Source organism: Chelonia mydas, chromosome 7, assembly GCF_015237465.2.
Source record: "Chelonia mydas isolate rCheMyd1 chromosome 7, rCheMyd1.pri.v2, whole genome shotgun sequence".
Lineage (NCBI taxonomy): Eukaryota > Metazoa > Chordata > Testudines > Cheloniidae > Chelonia > Chelonia mydas.
Window position 1 is genome coordinate 35805392 of NC_057853.1, and position 20973 is coordinate 35826364.

At 38.1% G+C, this 20973-nt stretch overlaps 1 protein-coding gene and 1 long non-coding RNA gene across 13 annotated transcripts in view; one reads left to right on the forward strand and one right to left on the reverse strand.

The window, feature by feature from the left end:
* The window catches only part of IQSEC1 (IQ motif and Sec7 domain ArfGEF 1), a 692283-nt gene that overhangs the window by 399238 nt on the left and 272072 nt on the right, over nucleotides 1–20973 (forward strand). For 4 of the 12 annotated variants that reach the window (XM_037903964.2, XM_037903972.2, XM_037903966.2 and 1 more), the window contains exon 3: nucleotides 10470–10556. The exons of 4 other annotated variants lie outside the window; for them this stretch is intronic. In XM_037903964.2, coding sequence (XP_037759892.1) covers nucleotides 10470–10556 — 87 coding nt within the window. Of the gene's footprint in view, nucleotides 1–480; nucleotides 862–10469; nucleotides 10557–20973 lie in introns of those variants that run through there. 4 more of the 12 variants (XM_037903969.2, XM_043550601.1, XM_037903971.2 and 1 more) reach the window with 4 other exon arrangements.
* Nucleotides 15272–20973, reverse strand: part of LOC122466498 — a 53703-nt gene continuing 48001 nt past the window's right edge. The window contains exon 3 of the long non-coding RNA XR_006292074.1: nucleotides 15272–16131. This is a non-coding gene — a long non-coding RNA (uncharacterized LOC122466498). The remainder of the gene's footprint in view (nucleotides 16132–20973) is intronic.

Genomic DNA, 20973 nt, shown 5'->3' on the forward strand with positions numbered 1-20973 from the left:
TAACAGCATACAATGGCTGACTGAAGAGCAAGCAAGATGCCTATTTACATAGTATACCTGTATTAACGTATGCTGTCAGCTGCCCTGTGGAGTTCATATATTAACAAACCATGCCGGGTCAAAGGACCAGTTCATGCATTTATTTCTTCATTTTGGGTTAATAAATACTGAGTCTGGAAGAATAGTCTGTTGTTGAACCAAGTGCCTAAAACTAATCCTCTGTTTCTGTTCATGTTTCCCCTGGTTGTTGATTAGCCTTGCTACCTTATCAGTTCCTATCATAGTATGTGACTATAAATTGACTTTGAAGTGAAGAGGGAGTACGGTTTGCCTCCACAGATGCTGCTGTTACCATGGAGATAAAAGAACCAATGGCCTTTTTCTGATTTGGACTGTACTACAGTGTTCATAGAGAGATGGTGTATTCTAAAACTCTATCAGTAGCTCCTGAAATATCAAGCTGAATAACCCATAAGGAAGCATTTTTTTTAATGTTGTAGATGAATAATACATGGAGGTTTTCACTGGAAGCAGAAAGCAAAGATTGTGAAAACCGCACTGGTGGTTTACATATTTGCTAATCCTTCTCTTTGGGAAGGACCTTTTGGCTTTGCAAAATATAACCCCTTACAGCCTGCGGGTTCATCTGATGCAGCGTTTGATGCTGGTTACATCACAGGCTCACTTTGCTGTGTTATTCTTCCGTGGTCAAGCTTGAATGAGCATGCAAAGGCAGTGAATGTAATTTTTTTTTTTTTGCTTGTTACAAGAGTGACCTGTTCTACTTCCAATTGCTCGAAACGAGAGGGGAAAAAACAAACCCACAACACATTTGAGGATGGCTTGCAGAAGGTGTTATTTGTGAGTACTTTTTCCTTTTTCATCTGTCCTCTGGTCTCTGACATCTGGATTAAGGATTCCAGACTTTTTGAGACAGAAATATGAGTAGTGATCAGTTTCTTGCCATGAACCATTTTTTGGGTGTTACCTCTTTGGCAGATTACTGATGTGCATTTTAGAATGGTACAGACAAGGGATGCTTGTAGAGCAGCAGAAATAAAAGTAATCCAGCGTATTTTTATAAAACACCTATTCTACAGTTAGCAGTGTGAGAAAAATGAGATATTCTGAACAGAAAGGAAGGAGCACAGAATTCTCAGAATAGGGTCTATCACAGAAATTGAAATATATCTTCCATCTTGTTTTAATGCTTTGTTTTATTAAAATGTACACTGTCATTTAAATACACTACTTATTCTAGGAAATGGTGTACCATCGTAGACAATGTGACCTCGATGATATATAAAATTATCTCATTCTGTGCTTCATGAGTATCATATGTATGTTGTTTTCTCATACCCTAATGATGCCGTAAATGCTTGGGAATCAGTTAATATGATATTCATAATATTAGCAAGAGTATTGCAGGCAACACAGCTCGCATTTAATGTTTCATTCAATTAATGCAGCGTAGCAGCTCTTCGCGTGAGTTGTCACCTGTGGTTGAAGAGCTAAGTGCTCGTACACTTGTAGCCAAGGGTGAAGGATGTTAAAGTTTGCATATACTTGTGGCATTACACAATCTAAGTGTGTATGGAAACCGCATGAGGCGATTTTATTCATGTGTGTTTTGAAGGATCGAATGGGCTTTGACTCTCAGGCTTGCTGCCAAACACACCATAGTACCACACCAATGTGTCATCCCACCACAGCCCAAAATCAAAACAAAACTGATGCAAGTGCATAACCCAGTTCTCTGTTTTTATTTGCTATGAACACCAGTGGTTCACTTCTAATCCATAATAATTAATAAGGACTGTGCCCACTACTTGTGTTCATCATTTCCATTTCAAGATTCTCTCCTCCTAGGACTAAATTTAATTTGATCAAAGCACCCTAGGGTGAATGCCAGAACAGCCATTTCTAGCCTCAGTCTCAACAATTTCAATAACATCAACCTCAAACTGTCCACATTCTGATACCTTTATTCATGTTCAGTAATACCTATTTCACGAGTAGTGCTATTAAAATCAACTACTCAAGAATAAGGTGACTCTCAACATTAGTAAAGAACCTGTCCCTAAATTTTCCTTCTCTGTGTGTGTGAGTGGCAGTGGGATATGGTGGGTGAGAGAATCTATTTAAATATTCAAAAATTAGGCTGAGCTTTGATATGTTGTGTTCAGTTACACACAAGGAGGTTCAGGTGAGAAAAGTGAACTCAGATAATAGGTTGTCATCATCAACATGGATTCGCTCCTAAATGTTGGTGTTTATACCAAGTTAAAAAGGGAGAAACACTCTGTGTACTGGATTCCATTTGTGTGTTTGGTTTTGGGGTTTCTGGTTTTCATTACTGTCTATAACAGGACAGCGTTTGTTTTAGTGCATAGCTCGTGTCAACTAGAAAGCCAATGTATGTATAGATGATTTGTCCCTCAGTATGCAATGTAGTAGAGTTTTGTAGTAAGTTATTCTTGTACTGTAAGGGGATTATTTTTTGCCAATTGTTATAATAGTCAATTGCTCCACTATACAGGTAATTTTATATTAAGAATGTAGATTTGGCAAGTTTTTGTTGGCTGCTTTGTTACTAATCTCATCGTGATTACTATTGCAACTGACAGGTTTCAGAGTAGCAGCCGTGTTAGTCTGTATTCGCAAAAAGAAAAGGAGGACTTGTGGCACCTTAGAGACTAACAAATTTATTTGAGCATAAGCTTTCGTGAGCGACGGCTCACTTCATCAGATGAAGTGAGCTGTCGCTCATGAAAGCTTATGCTCAAATAAATTTGTTAGTCTCTAAGGTGCCACAAGTCCTCCTTTTCTTATTGCAACTGAGTTGGAGTTCATCTTTTCCCACCATAAAAAAATTGGAGGTCATTCAGTATTAGTGAAGAGCATTTAACTCAAAAGATTACTTCCTTTGACAGTGGCATTGCTGTCTCGTTTATAGAACCAAATGGCAGTTTATCTCCCTCCATTACTGCTTGTTTTTCTAATGTTCCCCCATACATATGACAGCATTTACTGTAGGAAGCAAGACCTGACCTGTCACTTCTTCTGCAACTGCACTTTTAACTTGGTTAAGAGAAATTAGATGCATAGAGATCTGTATAAAGAAATATTGTAAACCTAGATATTTCAGAAATATTTTTCTGTAGTGTTATACATTCATGATCTGTGTACTTGTCTTTTTAACTGATGAGCTATTTCTTGTGGTAATATATCAAATATCTAACACTGTGGTAAATTAAAACGAGTGGATATGCACAAATGTTAATCTACATGCAGTAGATATTAAGGTTTCAAATAATGCTGTAAATAAACATGTTCTGTTTCTAAAGACAGATAACACAGCCATTCATAAACACTGTTTCCTCCTTTCAGAATACTGCATCTGTAAATATCAAATTTAGAAACCTAAATTCCTTCTTCTCAGTCTTTTCAGATCAAAATCAACCTGAATGTATGATTTAGTAGAATTACTATGTTTATAGATACTACACTGAGTGGAACATATGTCATTCCACAATGGTATTAGGAAATAATCTTTGCCTTGCTGTAAAGCTCTCTCCCCTTCATTTGCTCACTCTCTCTCTCTCTCTGTCTCTCTCTTTCCTCATTACTGTTTTTTCCTCCCGTTTGAATATTTGACTAGAAATTCATCAGTCTTGCTGCTGGCACATTTGGTTTCTATGTTTTTAGTATAGACTGAAACAATGTAAAATGACAAATATGCTATATAAAATATTTGTGTGCAACAAGATCCCTGCTATCTTAGGAAATTCTGATAGTATGTTAATGAAGTCAGAAATGTAGAAAATATTATTTCTTCCTCCCTCCACAAATTTTCTTATCTTCTCTAACAGCATTTATTCTGTCTTTCCTATGCTACTTAATTTCTCTCTTTCTAGGCTCTTCTGTTTAATTTTAGCTTTGAAACTGCATCATTTAACTCTGGGATACAGTTTTGTATGAAAAAAATCAATAGAAAATAATTTCATTTGTGCTGTAAATTGATTACTATAGCCAGACCTTTAAGAATAGATCTTCTTAATCAAACTTGTGAAGGGAATGGAATGCTCCAAAGTATAGGTAGCTACACATTACTATTCTTAATTAAATTCAACCTAATTAATTTCCTACAAGCTGTACTGTGGATTAATATATAAAAATAGCACCTCTTGATATATATATTTTACAACAAATTTTTTGTGTGTTTACTTGACATAAATATTGTTTGGAAGAACTGCTTTTTATAGCCATAATGTATAAAGTAAGTGCTATACTTACTAGGATGCTACAAAATAGAAGGCATACTCCATGGTTACTATGCTGGTATAAATTAAAATGTTTTATAAAGTCAATGGTCTTAGTCTTCCAGGAGAGTAGCTGGTGATTTATTTTAGGGCCACTTTGTTAGAGTGTAGGAGCACTAATTTTTACCAGTGCTTTTAAAAAGGTGATAATTTCTAGCTACTGACATTTGGGTGGGAAATAGAGGAAGAAGAGGAGGAAGGGGAACTGATCTTAAAGAAAACCAAGTCATTATTCTGTATATATCCTGTAAGACTCACACACTATGGGGGTGTTTGACCATACTGGTAATAGGGCAAAAATTGTGTAGTTCTTAGTCCTTTTGTAGGCACAATTACTGTTGAATTTAGTAGGGGTTTAGAATGCAAAGGACAAGGTAAAGACCAAAGAATTTAGCCCATATTCATGAGATTCAATGGAATTATCTTCATTTTTATTTAAATATGTGTTATCCTTAAATGCTTTTAATTCTTCTATATGACCACCATGCTCTTTTGTACCAAAGAACTGAGCCACAGCATATGGCAGTGCTGCTTTTTTTCTTTTAAGTCAAAATGTCAAATTACAATATTTGCAGATCCTAGCCCTGCATCACTAATGTGAGATCACGGGGGGGGGGGGAGGGGGGGGAGTCATTCTGATTCATTGCTTAGGATAAACAGAAAGCATGGTATATAGTGCTACTTGTGTTGACACCTATTTGCCACCAGATGTCTCATTTTCTTCCTGCAAGTATATGTCTGGGCAGCTGTGTACTGAAAAGCATCTTGTAAAACTAAAGAAATGAGAGGACTAAGAGGCTATGGGGATATGTATTGAGAAAATTATTGCTGGACATAAAATCGAGTAAGTTACAAAAAGCTAAATTAATAAAAAGATTTTCAGTGTAGATATAACATCCAAAGTGGAATCAAATTGCAAAATATATTGTGGGGAAAGAGCTCACACAGTGAAAGGGAGGTCCTTGCTGCCAAAACAATTGCAGTTTGTCCTTGTACCCTTGAGTAGAACATTGACTAGGTGAAATTCGCCTCTGTGCAAAGGGCCAGCACAAAATTCGGATTTAAGTGGTGCATAAGTCTTTTGCTGGTCCTTTGCATTGAGTCAGTGGGGGAGAGTTTCTGAATAGCAAGATATCCCCTAAGAATAGCAAGAATATTAGGAATAGAGCAGTCCAAAGCAATTAATAAATTGCATACAGTAATATTGCCATGTAAAAGATGACCAAACCCACCGGATGGACCCAATTTCAGAAAAGAGGGCACTCTTCCAGAAAGACTGTCTTTATAAGAATACCTTTCCCAGCCAGACTTGGACTTTATGCTGAGTGTTAATACTACAGTACAGTACCAAGTACCTGAGTAACTCCCACTGTTTATTAGGTCCACCGTGGAATGAGACATTAAACCAATGGTCTCTTCTACCCATATGTGATAGCTGATAAGTTTGGTGGAAAGAAATTTGCAAGGCCATCACAATGATTAACAATGATGTAATTGTATTGGTTTTCTCACAGTACTTATAGGAGTAGTAGCGATAACTGAAACAAAAATAAAACACACTTCATAAGTGCAAGAAAAGGTATGTAAGTGGTTGAATTTCCCACCTGCTCTCTGAATATGATCTACATATACTTTGTATACTTGACAGTTTACATCCGTCCTGTGGTTTGTCTGTATTGGTATTTCAAATAATCACCAAACAATCTCTGGAAAACATATCTTCAACTTTCTCTCAAAGCTGAGCTACTTCTAGAGTTTCCCTGCAGAGAACAAGTTCTGTCCCAGATCTTAATTCTTACTAACCAAAGAGCTACTCTCACCTCCCTCCTGTCCCAGGTGGAGTAAACAGGCCAGACCTGCTCCAGTCTGTCAGCAGGAATCAGTTAGCATATCCTTGCAGGGTACCAACACTTGCTAATAGCGACGTTTGACAAAATTACCTTGTCACCCTGTTACGACGGGGAAGAAGATATTCAATATCTTGCAGAGATGGTTTACTTTGAAAGTAAGGGAAGAAAATAGCTCATCAAAGCGTAAGCGATTTAGAGCTAATACCCTGGATTTCCTCCAGTTTATGTTGTATTCTAACCTTTGAGAGTCTACTAAACAAAGGAGTTTTCATAGCAAACACGGGGGGATCTGAAAGAGATGGCACCGCATCATCTGCCTGCAGTTAAAGTTAATATGATGTTCTGCGAATCTATTTCTCTATATGTTCTCTGTAGATTGAAGCGAAGATTTCAGTGCCAATATAAAAATTAATGGTGAGAGTGGGCATCTCTGGTTAATGTCACAGTGAAATACGAAGGTATCCTGTATGAGAATTCATTTACAGTCAGCATACTGGGAATTTATAGAGATGGGCTTGAGCCAAAACCTCAGACTTAAACCTTTTGCAAGTTTTGGCTAAGTTTGAAATTGTATCCAAGCTTTGCAACATTGGCTCATCTCTTTTACTATTCTGAGAAGAAATATTTTTACTATTTGGGAGGTCTGTTTGAAGGAGAGATCTGTAAAAGAATATAAATATTTTAGGTGACAAGCAAAGCTTTCAGTTCAAAGGAATCTTGGGAATTTGTGAAGATCTGAAACAAATTGACTAGAATTAAAAAGAATTGCATGGCACCTATTGGAATGTTACAAAAACATCTTAGAAAATGAAATTGGTAGGATAAGCATCTGTCAATCTTTAAGCATTATCTTGAGTCAGTGCTGAGGTACCCATGCTGTATTTAGATCTTCGATCAACTCTCTAATAGAGCTTTGAAGACCATAGATTGGAGTTTAATAAGTTAAACTTAATAAGGCTAAACATTTTAGATTCTGCAGACAGATGAGGGGGAAGGTGATTAAAAACTCAAAGTATTCAAATGTGTTCAGATGTCATTTTAGGCATTACTTTTTAGAAACTGTATCACAGACTTTATTTCAGATACAAATTTATTTCAAAAGTCTATGGAAAGGATTGAATTACTGTAAAACTTACATTTTCTGACTTCATAATTTACATATTCAAATGACTATTACTTGGACTGCTATAAACAGTAATGTGTGAGGAAAAAATAGATGCTACAACGATTGGTTAAGGCATACGGGGTCTGATTCCGATCTCACTTATCCCAATGAAACCTGAAGTTCCATTAGGTAAAACTGGAGTCGGGGTCAGACTTGGGCTCATGGTATCGGATCTCAGAATGAATTGCAATGGTGTCAGTCCTTCAGAACTAGAGATGGGTTTAAACCAAATCCCTGTATCCAACAAGCCAGAACTTTGGATCTGACTCTGAACTTCATGATTGCCTCTATGGGTGTAAATGAATTGAAATAGAAATATGGATCTTAACATCCTGAGGCCTTGGAAAGTGGAGATATAAATCTGTATCTGAACACTGCAACTTGGTTTCATCTGTAATTAAAATTCAGAATGTCTGAATTCCAACTCTGCAATTTGTTACGGTTTCATCTCAGTACAGCTGATGGGGGACTACCACAATACAATGCTTCCCATTCAGCTGTTAAATACCTCTTCACTCTGATTTTATGTGATCTCAATATGGTTATTACCTGATCGACAGGCGCCACCTATACACTGTATACAATAATTGTATTTTGCCTTTACAATGCACCTTTCATACGAGAATCTCAAAGCACTTAACAAACATATTCTGCCTCCAAAACCCCTTGATAGTAGACGATAATGTTAACCCCCTTTGCAGATGGGGAAACTGAAGCACAGAGAGCATAAGGAAAAAATCCTGTCAATACAGTTGGAACTACTGGAGCAGGAGGAAGCCAAAGTGGGTCAAGTACTTTGGATGGTGGTTGTTTTTTGTTTTTCTTTTTCTGCCAGAAGCGTCAGCAGAAGCTGCTTATGAGTAAGCAGTGTGCAAAATCCTCTGCGCTGAGCAGAACAAAGTCCAAAGCCTCATGCCCAAAGCCCAGTCCTTTGTGCTGAGCAGAACAAAGTCCAAAGTCTTACTCCCTTACTCTCAAGAGTAAGATATTGGCAGGGTGGAGAATGGATGTGTCTGAAAAGATATGGAGTTAATGAGCACAGACCTCTGCATGTGAAGGAGGCACTTAGCACACATGTCCTTCTTTGGTTTCCCTCTTTGGCCTTGGCTTTGCTTCTAGATTGGAGAAATTTCATGGCCATATAGCAGTGCTCTCAACAATACAGGGTCAGACTCCCTATACTGGCTATTACTTTTTACCTTGCAATTCTCTCTCTCTTTTTTGCATCACAAGTCAATATCTAGATTGTTCAGCCACCTGACTGCTGCGTCATCAACAGCTGCAAGGTGTTGAAGTCCACCCTCCAATCTTCTAGTTGTGCACTCCTCCACCACATGTTTGACCATCTGCATTGCTGCCCCGCAGTCAGACTATAAGGATTGGGCTTGCAAATGATATGTGCAACACTCCATGCTTGCACTGTGAAGCATGAAGCCCACTTCCTCTAATAAACCCATGTTTTACTTGTAAAAAAATAAGATTTTTCTGAAATGTTTTTCCTGCTTTTTGATGTGTCCCTTTTAATAACCATTTTCTCCAGGAATGCCCTCCCCTCCTCCCCCAATCTCTCCATCCTCTTTTCCATTGTGAGGTGTTTGTGAAGTTGCTATCAATTAACAACCATGCCACGATTGAAAAACATCCTCCCACAGCACTTGATATTCTTCAAATACACACATGGTGGTTGTTTGATGAATGTTTTTATTTCTTTCCCAAGGGTCAAGTTCTTTTGGGAGGAACCATCAATTGCCATCCTTAATCAGGGAAAACTCACTCACCTTGGCCTTGAAGTTGCTGACACAATTGTTGGCAGCAGGGATCAGAGCGACTCGACCTTCATCTTTAAAGGATTAGTGCCTGATTCCTTTCTTTCTGAAGAAAGACTGTGTGGCATTTTTTCTGCTTAACTACTCCTTTTGATCTGATAAGAGGATGACCTCAGAGGACTCTCTATAAACACAGGGAGCCTTTAAAAAAAAAAGGCAATCCTTTTATGACACTCAGGAGAATGCTGTGAGCAAAAGAAATGAAGGCCAGAAATGACTTATATTTCAAAAAATCATAAATAGTTTATATGTTTTATTTTTTAAAATAAATTGGAGGAAGAATATCTGTTTAGCAGGCACATCTTCTTCTCCATGTAGATGCTGCAGGAGATATGAAATATTGGTTTGACTTTTCATTATTTTTATCTAGTTTCCAGAATGCTGTTTTCAGGAAATTTGATTTGCTTGTTTCGTCATGCAATACTTACTGCACTAAATAATTTGTTTAATGCTTCCCTAGACAAATACTAAATATTGAAAAGCACTGCTGTGCATCATTTATAGATTGTTCACATTTTTCTTCAGATGTGGCATTTTGTGTTGCCTTGTACCTTTTACTTAGCTGTGATTTTACTAGGTTAACTGTACTCATCTGTAGTAGTAGTAATTATTATTAATAAAGAATTATGAAATGCAAAATGTTTGGTTTTTATTGTGAAATTAGGACTTAATTTTGAACATGTGGCCATAACTTATTTATATTACTGATTTCAGGAACTTTTTCTTTTAATTCAAATGTCAACTCACGTGCAGTAAGTTAAATTATCAGACTTACAAAGCAGTATGGTGCCATTTATTTATAGCGGCTGGGCCTTGAGAGAGTTTAAAGGTATTATGTTCATTTATTTACATATGCATCCCATTCTCCTCCTCATGTTTGTAAATACTGTTGTAGTACAAATAGCAATAAAACAGCTTGACTGGTGCAGAGTAATTCACATATTTGAAATTTTATATTTCTGCAGGAATTTTAACCCTTAACCTCCATTATCTTTGCTTCTGTTGTTCCACATGACAAGGCAAAAACATAAAGTCATAAATTAGCACCTTTTTCTTGTTTTGTTTTGTTCTTTGCAACAAAATTTCTCTTTGTTGCAATAATTCATCATAATCATTCTTGATGTATACATAAGTTTGGGACTATTCCCCTTTATTTTCTGGGAATCAGAGTTGACAGTTGTACTACTTCAAATTTCATTCAAATTTATGGAAAGTTTCAAACATACCTATTAGTACCTACCTTTTCCTAAAAAGCCCCTTTCTAGACACTTGGTGTTTTGACTTTGTGTTTTTCCTTGTGTCGTAGGTCTATAAATACTCTGCACCAGTTTTGCTGTCCAGCACCATTGTACCATACCCAGCTAACTGTCCCTGCCACACACTCAGAGTACAGGTAAGAGTAGATATGGTCCACCCATCTACTGTTATTAAAGAGAGATCTGGTTTTATAATCTTATATGATCAAATGATTCTCAGTTTGATGTAAAGCATCACGCAGCATTAGATAAAATCAAAATAGATTTTATATTGAATAAATTTTAAATCCAGTAGGACAGTCCTGTGTCTATTGATTTCTCTCAAGTACTGCTGAATGACAGAGAGTGAAGTTATCTTTATAAATCATAGGCAGCAAGTCTCCCTAGACTCCCTGTGAGAAGGAAAAACATTTTATTCTCACAACACAAATGTATTAAATCATTTAATTCTCCCTTTATCCCCTAATTTGCAGTAAAAAGAATGTGAACCTCTTTGCCCCAGAATACTTTCTTATTGTGTGTAAAATAAGACACATGTCTGGCTCTCCAGGGAGTAAGGACCTGATCCTGCAAGATGCTGAGCACTCTCCATTCCTTTTTAACTCAGTGGCATTAGAACATTCAGAACATCATAGGAAGCACTTGGCAGGATCATGCCCTGCATGGATTGAACAATGCCCTACAGTACAGCTAACTGTTGCAGATTCTAGATGTAGAATTTAATTTTGAAATTCTGTTTAAGTTAGACAGTGAATATTATACACCCCCAGCAGAAAATTTGTAGAAACAGTGAGTTACTCCAGTGTCCTTTATAGAAACACAGTAGGGCAAGTCATCTAAGGTATTTAAACATACGGAAATTATTAAGAAATTGTGCATGCAGTGAACAGCTTGTCTTTTATTTAACTTCTACTATCAAATTAGCTAGTGGTAATTGCCAGCTCATGAATAATACTTGTACCAAAATATTAGAAGTATGTGCTGAAAAACCCTCTACTCACCTTGTGTTGGTAATAAGGAAAGAAGAAAGCCAGCAATGAATCCTAAATCTGTAAATGCATAAACACATTTTGTTATTTTCTCTGTTTCACATGTTAGTTATCCCTGATCATGCATGTGTTGGATGCTTTCCATCTTTCACATTTTCAGTCTCCATCCATCTCTCCTCGTGTTGGCTTCTTTTCATCAGCAGTATCCTCACTCCATGTTTGGCAGTGGAAATCTATAATACAGTTGTAAATAATGACTCTGAACCTCATCCAGTGCTGACAAGTGTCCTGACAATGTGCAGGTTCCCCCCTCTTATTTCTTCATGAGTTTTTAATTTTCCTTTGTGTTAAATGAATAGATATGAAGGCCACAGATGTTTTAGTTTCTTGACCCTGTTTGGATAACTTTCTAGAAGTGGGTTATTTACCAGCAACAGTAGTATTGGTGCTATTGCCATTTCTCTTGTTGTTTATAATTAATTTATACCCACATGTCCTTGCGTATTGAAAGTCCCTTAGATCTGTAGCTTAACCTAATTCATGTTTTTGGTTTTAAAATACACATTTTTATACGGAGGCAGTGTTGCGTAGTGTATAGAGCACTGCACTGGCTTCTATTCCCATGTCTGCCATAGGGCTACTGGATAATCTTAAATTACTTCATCTCCTGTGCCTCAGTTTCCCCATTGGGAAAATTAGGATAATGACACTGTCCTCGTACTGATGAAAAGGGCTAGGTGGTATTTTTATCACACATTTTTCTAATGTATTTTTTCTACTTAAATATTTTGATCACCTGTATTAAACATAATTTATATGATTAGAATATTTTTTATTTCAATCATTTTTTAAAAATACTGGAAAACCATATACAATTAAATATTAGTTTATTAATATTGTATAGCAAGGTACAGAAAATGTAGGTTACTTCATAGGACTCTAAAGCAAACTTATAACACGTACATTTTAGAACTATGGGGGATGGGGTATTCAAAACCACTCACTGTTGACCTAATACTGTTTCCATTGAAGTCAAGGGGTCAGACTCTCAACTTGTGTAAATTATCATAGCTCAGCTGAAGTCAAGAAGTTCTCACAGTTTACACCAGCTGATGATCTGGCCCAAGGAGTTTTACCATTGGCTTACTGGAAGCAGAGTTAGGCCAACTCTGAGTACTTTAGAATACCCCATCCTAGAACATTAAAGGCAAGGTTGATTCTTAGTGTGCAGAGGAGTTACTTCATGTAAGCCCAGCCCCCTGCATGGCCTGCATGGTGGATTATCGTTCCTGGCACAGGAAGAATGCATGCTCTGTAGGGCTGCAACTCTCCCCTCTCCCCCGATTCTACTGTGAGAAAGTAGGTAGGGTGGGGTGGAGAGTGAATGGAGCTTTGCCTACCCCTTCAACATGCTGCACCCAGCCAGCCCCATTGGCTAAAGTTGGGAGTGTGCTGTATCCTATCTGTAGCAAAGCAGTCCTTCCCCAGGAAGGAGCCAAGGGGACTATGAGTCACAATTCCTTCCCAGGGTTCTTCCTTGGCAGATGGAATTCTGGGCCACCCCACACTCAGGGCTAGTAGCAGTGTCTCAATTGATTCCACGTAGAACTGGGCAAAATGTTTGGATGAACAGCCTTTTGCTGACAAATGCAGTTTTGAGTTGACTGAAATGCGAATTCGGCTTGAATTCAGTGAATAGTTTCAAATGAGAAAAATGAGGGGGGGAAAACACTGAAAAAATCTCAACATTTCATTTCAACATTCTTAAAACAAACTGTTGTGACTTTTCATTTCAAAATGACGTATCATTTTCAAATTTAGCTAGATTTTTTGTTAAGGTTTAAAAAACACCCGAAAACTAAATGAAAACAAGAAAAAAGAAAAAAGAATTGTTTTGGACCAAATGAAACATTTTGTTTGACCTGAATTCATCAAGAAAAACGGAGAATTTTCTGTTTCTGGTCAACATGAAACAATTTTTTTCAGATTTTTCGGTTCAAGCCCTGAACTGAAAAATCAACTAGTAGCTTACCTCTAAATCCAAAGTTATCTGAGACTTGAATTAAGGGCCAGATTCTGATATCCCTTCATTGTGAGTAAGGCTATCAGAATCTGGCCCCAAGTATTAGTAGTTGTAGATGTTGCTTCTGGATGTATGAAATTATAATGTAATATCCATATAAATACAGTTTATTCAATAAGTAGTATGCAAACTATAGCCCTGATCTTGTAAGTGCTCTCTACACGGAACTCCCATTGATGAAAGTGGAAGCTCAGCCTTTAGAACATTTACAAATTGGGCCCTACATTTGCATATATTTTAATAACATTTAGTGTAACCTTAAATCTTTCAATTTTTGTTAATAATGCAAACCACTGGAAAGAAAACAAAAACTAAGAATGGATGGTTAATTCTAATTTTAGGTTTTCGGCTTTATTTAGAAAATACGCAAAGGGATTAATTTTGTACCTCAGAATTAAAAGTGAAATTTGCTTTGAAAAAGAAACAATTAATGAGTGCACTACAGTGAAATCTGGAGCATCTCTGATTTGCTGTTAGCTAATTGCTGGATCTTTTATTCACTCCAGCAGTTTTATTTCTAGCCAAGATGATCCTTGGCATCTGTTTTGAATTGTTAATAAGGAAATAATGCATTTTTAATAACTGTAACTATTGCAGTAATTTCTTGCTTGCTCATTTTTACATTGTTCAATGTACACTGTAATAATACAAGATGTTTCTTAAATTTTTGTAATATAAAAAAGAGAAATCACAGTAAGCTAATACATGATGCCAACTCCAGCTTGTTGCTTGTCCCTTTCTGTACAAATTAGCCCCTACACCTTGCATCTTTGTCCTTTTTTCATTCATTCTAAGAAACAGATTGTAAACAGAATACAGTTTGAATAGTTAACAACCTGCTGTTCAATAATAGCAACAATCATTTGATTTAGCAGAGAATGGGGGAGAGGTTTAAAACCAGATGCACCCTACAGTTAAGAGGGTACAGTTTCCATAGAAGCCTGCCCAAAATCCATCAGTGGATTATGTAAATTTGAGTGTAAATGGCAAAGTAATGTAATTTATGGAATAGCTAAGTACTACATTATTATTTATCGTTATTTAGCTAAGAAGCATTATCATTTACCCACTAAGCCCTGGTCTGCACAACAAATGTATGTTGGTATAATGTCATCACTCAGGGGTGTGGAAAACCTAGACCCCTGAGTGACACAGTAATATTGACCTAACGCCCAGTGTAGGCAGTGCTGTGTCGATGGGAGGGCTTCTCCTGTTGACATAGCTACCACCTCCTGGGGAGGTGAAGTACCTACCCGGACGGGTGAGAATGGCAGGCAAAATAAATAATAGAGGGTCTAAAATAATGCAATCTACCCCTTGTTTGAAGGGGAACACGCTTTTCCCAGCATTACAAGTCAAATTTCAAATTCAGCCCTGCTGTAAGCAGGCTTCAGTTGGGAACTGAGCCACTATGCCAGAGCTAAATGTGGTCACCATTTACACCATTTAAATGTGGTGTAACTTACATTGATTTTGTACAGCCACTGGCTGCAAAATTGCTGTATGTAATTTTACCATTCAACTTACATGACTGTTTGCACCGTCACTGAATTCGATCTTTAAATGGCTGCCTTCGCAAGCTGCGGATTCAGCCTGCCACTCTATTCATGTAAAAGGAGGGACTTCCAGGTCTGTTGGATGTAATTACTTAATGCACATGTTATTGCTCAGGGTGCTCAAGCTTCTGTACATATGATTAAGGCTAAGATTTAATCACGGGTAATTTTTAGTAAAAGACATGGACTGGTCATGGGCAAAAAAACAAAATATCACAGTGGCCTGCTACCGCTCCAGCTGCAGGAGGGGAAAGCCCCGAGGGCCTGCTGCCACTGCAGCCACTGCTGTGGGGAAGCCCGAGGCCAGCTGCTGCTCCAGCCAGTCCGGGATTGCTGTCGGGAGCCCCTGAGCTGTGGCTCCTCCCGCCGCCCCAAGGACTGCTGCTCAGGTGGTCCCTGGAGCCAGCCACATTGGCCGCTGCCCAGGGCCACCACAGCAGCAGATGATGCAACTGGCTGTGGGGCCGTCCAAGCAGCTGGCTTCAAAGCCACTCCAGCAGCGGCCAGTGTGGCTGTCCCCAGGACCTTTCAAGCAGGTGGCCCCAGGGCCAGCTGCTTGGGCGGCCCTGGGGTCAGCCACACCAGCTGCTGCAGAAGTCACGGAGGTCGCAGGAATCCATGATTTCCGCAACCTCCGTGACAAACACAGAGCCTTACATCTGATCAGTACTGAAGCTGTGATGGTTGAGTGCAAATAGGAGGATAACCGGGAGAGAAAGAATGTGTGTGTAGAAAATATACCTGTATATACATATTTGTACTATATGTGCATATGTGTGTATATAAGCATGTACATATTACTACAACTGGACAGATTTGTTTAACATTAATGCTTGAAAGACATTGAAATAACTGTTTGAAAGGCTGAATTCCATTTGATCTGATCTGTTTCTTCGTATGAATACTATTTCTTTGTTTTATTGTGCATGAAATAACAGCTCCCAACCATACTCCTCCATCTACCCTCTTCAGCTTTCATTACTGATATTTTCAAACTAAATGCCTTGTCATGTCCAAAGATGTTTTCTAAACTCTTGAAACTGGAGATTTCCTTTTCTTGTCTTTTTTTTCCCCAGTGATGCCTCTGAAAACAAAAAGATATTGCAAAGGATGTTATAGTACCAAAGAAACCCCATGATTTTCTTGCACTCTCTGCCTGCATAATGTTTAATCAGCACCTCTGTGAGGTAAAATTATTCTTCTGACAATTCTGTACTTATTCTGACATTCAACACAGAATTTTTCAGTTTTAACCAGCAACGTTGGCTAATGTGTAACAAACCACTGCATCAAATATAGCAGAATGTTTGATCATGCTCATCCTTTTTGCCTGTGCCAGTAGTAATCAGTGTAGCCAAATATTACAGTAATGGTTAATAAGGAAATCCACCCTCCAATAATAAACCAAATGCCTAGCTGTTAGCTGTTGATGTATAAGTAGCAGGTTTCTTTTTCACAATCAGTTTCTCAAAGTGTCCTGTGAAATATTTGCACAGTCAGCACAATCAGGGAAAAATCAACTTTTGTTAGATTCCTGCAAGTGAAACTTTACTAATTTTTTCAGGTTAAAATAGCTTTTTCCGCCCTCAGATTCACTTCGCTCATTCAACAAAAGCACAATGTATCCTAGTCTCAGAGAAAATACCCCAAACTCCTCTGTAAAATCTCACATAGAAATGTCTTTTAGTCCTAGAATGCCATGTCTTTCAGGGAGCCTCCCAACTCCACAATCTACTAGTGAGGGTGTCCTGATGTGGTTTTCCAGCCAAAAGTCCATCACAGATACAGATGTGTCCAATGAGCTACATTTCCCAGAATACATTGAGTGGCTAAAATGACAGCTTATTAAGGCTTCACAAAACACCAGCAGTTGTTGGGAAGGTATCTTCATTCCAACAAAATAGCAATTTGCTAACTATGACTTTTTAACACATTTTTAAGTGTTATGATTTTCTTTTTTAAAATTCCAAGTTAATGCCAGACCATATTATTTCAAACTGATCAGAATGATAAAAATGACACGACTCATGCAAACTGGAGCAGAAGTTCATAATTTTGATGGCTCCTGAGAGAAATATAGCAATTCCAAACAGAGATCCGAAGAATCAATCAAACAATATATTTGGTAATAAGAGATTTCAGTGCCAGTAAATATGATTTTCATTCTGTTTAAATTGCCAAGTTGCACAGAAAAGCTAGTATAAAAATAGAATAATACTTTCAATTTCTCCACCTTCTGACCTACAAGACCTAGATATGGAAAAACTGTAATCTACACATTCACAGCCAATACACTGTTAAAATCAATTGGTAGATTATCATAAGAGCTATTCTTTGTCTTTAGATTTTCTTGTTTTCCTTCCTTCATTATATTCCTTTCCATCCTTCTTCTTTAGCGTGCTATATAGTTAAAGAAAATGGCCACTGGTGGTGGTGTTACTGGTAAAGAAGTGACATCGTGCAAGCTTCCTGATAAGCCGGCATCCCTTCCTCTACTTCCTCCCACCATAGAGTACAATATAGCATTACAGATGTAGGTATTCCAGATTGCTTTTGTAATTTAATAGCATATCTAACTTCTGATTTGTAGCACTATTCATGATGCTGGCAACTCTGAAAGCAGAGTTCTTCCTAGCTTAAAAGAAAAAGGAGTACAGCCCTATCTGTAAGAAATATTTCTATGCGTAAATCACCATGTGAAAAAATTATGCCTCCACTCCTATATTTTCAATTAAATACGGTTGGAAGTCCTCATGGAGTCTGTCTCTTTGATCAGTTAAAACCAAGGACCTTTATCCTACAATAGATTGGGGCAGAGTGAGAAATTCAGTGAATTGTACACTTTGAATATTTGAAATCATTTTTCTAGTGGTAAAAATAGAAATCACCCTTCTAAAAAGTAGCTAGGCACTTTGATACAAAGCTTTCCACCTCATACAGTCTTTACTGCCATAAACGTTAACCTGGGTCTGTGCTGTCTTTTGATTATTGCATGAAATCTACTGAAAATGAGGCCCAGAATTAAGCACCATGTATATTCTCTCAATGATTCTTATGAGCCTTGCAATTGGGCTACCTTCCATTGCTTATAGATTGGCTGTACTGTTTTTAAATATTGTAACTTAATTCTCCTAAATGTTGTTCCCTTGTGATTCTGTTCCTCTCTCTCTCTCTCTCTCTTTTCTTTTTTGCCCACCTTGGCAGGGAAGATAATGTTCTCCACCAGTTCTGTTGTCCACCTTCTGGGTCTAGTAGTCCATCCTCAAGATAACAGAGAAGCTCTGGGTCGCTAAGTGGGCAGTCAGAGGGCCACACCTGTATATTCCATCTCCCTCCTCTTCTTTCTCTTGCTGGTGTGTATGGGACTGATACTAACTTGCATGGAGACACTAAAGATTCTGGTTTACATCGAATTTAAATTTACTCAGAATGCCTGGTAACTTCCACTCTGCACTTTCTTCTCCAAGCTTTCACGGCTCACTCTTTCTGTGCCAACTGATTAAAATGCATATGGAGTGTAAACAAAAATGTAAAATGCACAATATATTTTGAACCAAAATAAACAGTGCCATAAATCTCCCAGTGTACTGTGCATTTTGTTATCACATGCAGTCATAATAATTTCTTATAGGCAGTAGATGTGCTAACTAATGTGATTTATTTTCTTTCAAATGGATTTTTGTTCTCTCTGAACATGTATTGCATTAAGCCTTTTGGAACAGTCTTGAATGCATATTTCAAAATTGGGCTTTAGCTCCACAGTGCAGATCCAAATCTGAATGTGACCAGTATTTAGGGATGTTCGAACCTGGGACTTAGGTTCAACTGCTTTTCTACTACTGTAGGTGTCATCTGACTATTCCGGTGATTCTGCCAGATGGGTACTGTAGCTGCAGGACCATATTTGCCTAGGCTTTGAACACCCGCATTTCTCAATGTTTTTTAAAAGTCTGTAAATCTACCAATTGTATATTTAAATGTTTGTGAAAGAGTCATATTCTGTATTAGGCACTGATAAACACACCCAACTGAATAAGTGTATCTTTCTCTAAGCTATATACAGTATCATGTAAAGGCCCAGATATGTCCGTGGATGGTTATGTAGCTCCCACTACAGTGAATGTGAACTGCCCATGTGCATCCAAGAGCTCCGAATTCCTGAAACCCAACAGGTACTTGGTAGGTGGAAAAGAGGGATGGAACTAGAACATACCACCTGCAAATGACCGTTTGAGGGCTGCAGCTGTTTGGCTCTGCTGAACTTAAAGGGCCAGACCCAGAAAGATATTCTGGGAAATAAAGGTCCTATAATCAGGGTTAGTGGGGAGCAGAAAATTGCTGAAGAAATTGCTCTTGGGAGAGGGGCTACTTTGGCGTTAGGTCTATCACACCACAAGATATAATTCTAAAGGATATGAACTACTGGGGATTTAAATGGAGTTAGAGGATGGGGGCAGGGGGCAAGATGAAAGGCTTGCAAAAGAGTTGATATTTTCTCTTAATTATATGTGGTTGTAAGGACAGGGGATGGAAAGGATTGGGACCAGTAGGATCAGGGAAGGAAGCAGACTGAGACAAGCAGGGTAAGGGTCATCATATTCTTCTCTTGTTCCACACTACACACAATTCAAGGTCCAGTAATGGCCCAAAATGTGCCTGTTCATTTGGAGGACAGAAAATAGGAAATTTGCTCTTTGGGGCAGTTTTTGACTGCCTGCTCCTCAATTTTTCTCCCAGTTACCCCATGTCATGTCATTCTTTAGATTACTTCATGACCATGCCCCAGATACATGTGTCACATACCTGGGGAAGAATTTGGCCTTAAGGAATGCAAACCCTGGTACTGTTTGTCCATTTGCAAGAGGTTTTACACTACCCTCAATCTGTGTGTGCAGATTGAGAGCACTGTATGGCTCGAGCCTACATTTGGGGATTGAATGCATCTGATTCATGTGGATCCCAATCATATGGCATAACAGTGGCATTAATGGGCATTCATTCTCTATGAGGAATTTGCAGATCGTGCATGCTGAAACTGTTGTTTAAAGGATTTATCCTTTTTGATACAGATGTATCAGTGTTCTCATGTTTACCATGTTAGGCAGAGTAGAACATTAAAATGTCTGCATGTCACTGACATTTTCTTAGCCTTTTATCTCTTCCAAATTCAGCAGGAATTTCTCACAGACTTGTTACACTTGGCTAGAAACAGTAGGGATTTGTATTATTTTGACTTGCTTATCTCTGTCACTAGCGTAAACAATAATTACCTCTCTCCACTCAGTGTACTGATCTGAAGCACAGTAATTATTCTCTTCCACAGGCTGGGATTTGTGAGATCTTCGCGTCTGTATTTTATTTGTTTGTTTGTTTGGAAGAAAAATAGAGGAAAGACGTATGTACATGAAAGTCCAAAAGCATTAATTCTGGGTGCCAGGCCTTTTGCAATGAAGAGAAAGCATCATCCTGAATGTAGTTACAGTTCATACTGCCTCTCATGAGAAAAGGCAGTCGAAGGCAGATCTGTGCTATTGTCTGTGGCAAAGAGAATACGATCACTTGGTGTTGTCTGCATTTTGCCCTTTCCAGTTAGAAGCAAAATTTGTGTCCTCAGAAATTGTTGGCATACAAAACTCTCAAGTCAGTAACTACGCTATTTTCAAACCATGCATTGTTCTGCACCAGAAAAGCTGACCTCCACTGATGCAGTGAAAGTCAGATATGGAGAAGTGCACATTTTCCTTTTTAAATAAATAATGGCTAGCTAAATAAAACATGCTGTATATCTCAGGCTTCAGCACTGGAACTGGGTAGAATTCTTTTCTAGTTACTTCATCCAAGTTTTAAGCAGATGACCTAATCGGTGCACATTGTCATAAAATGGAAGGGAAGGGCTGCATTGAAAACTGTCTTTCCCTTTTCTTCT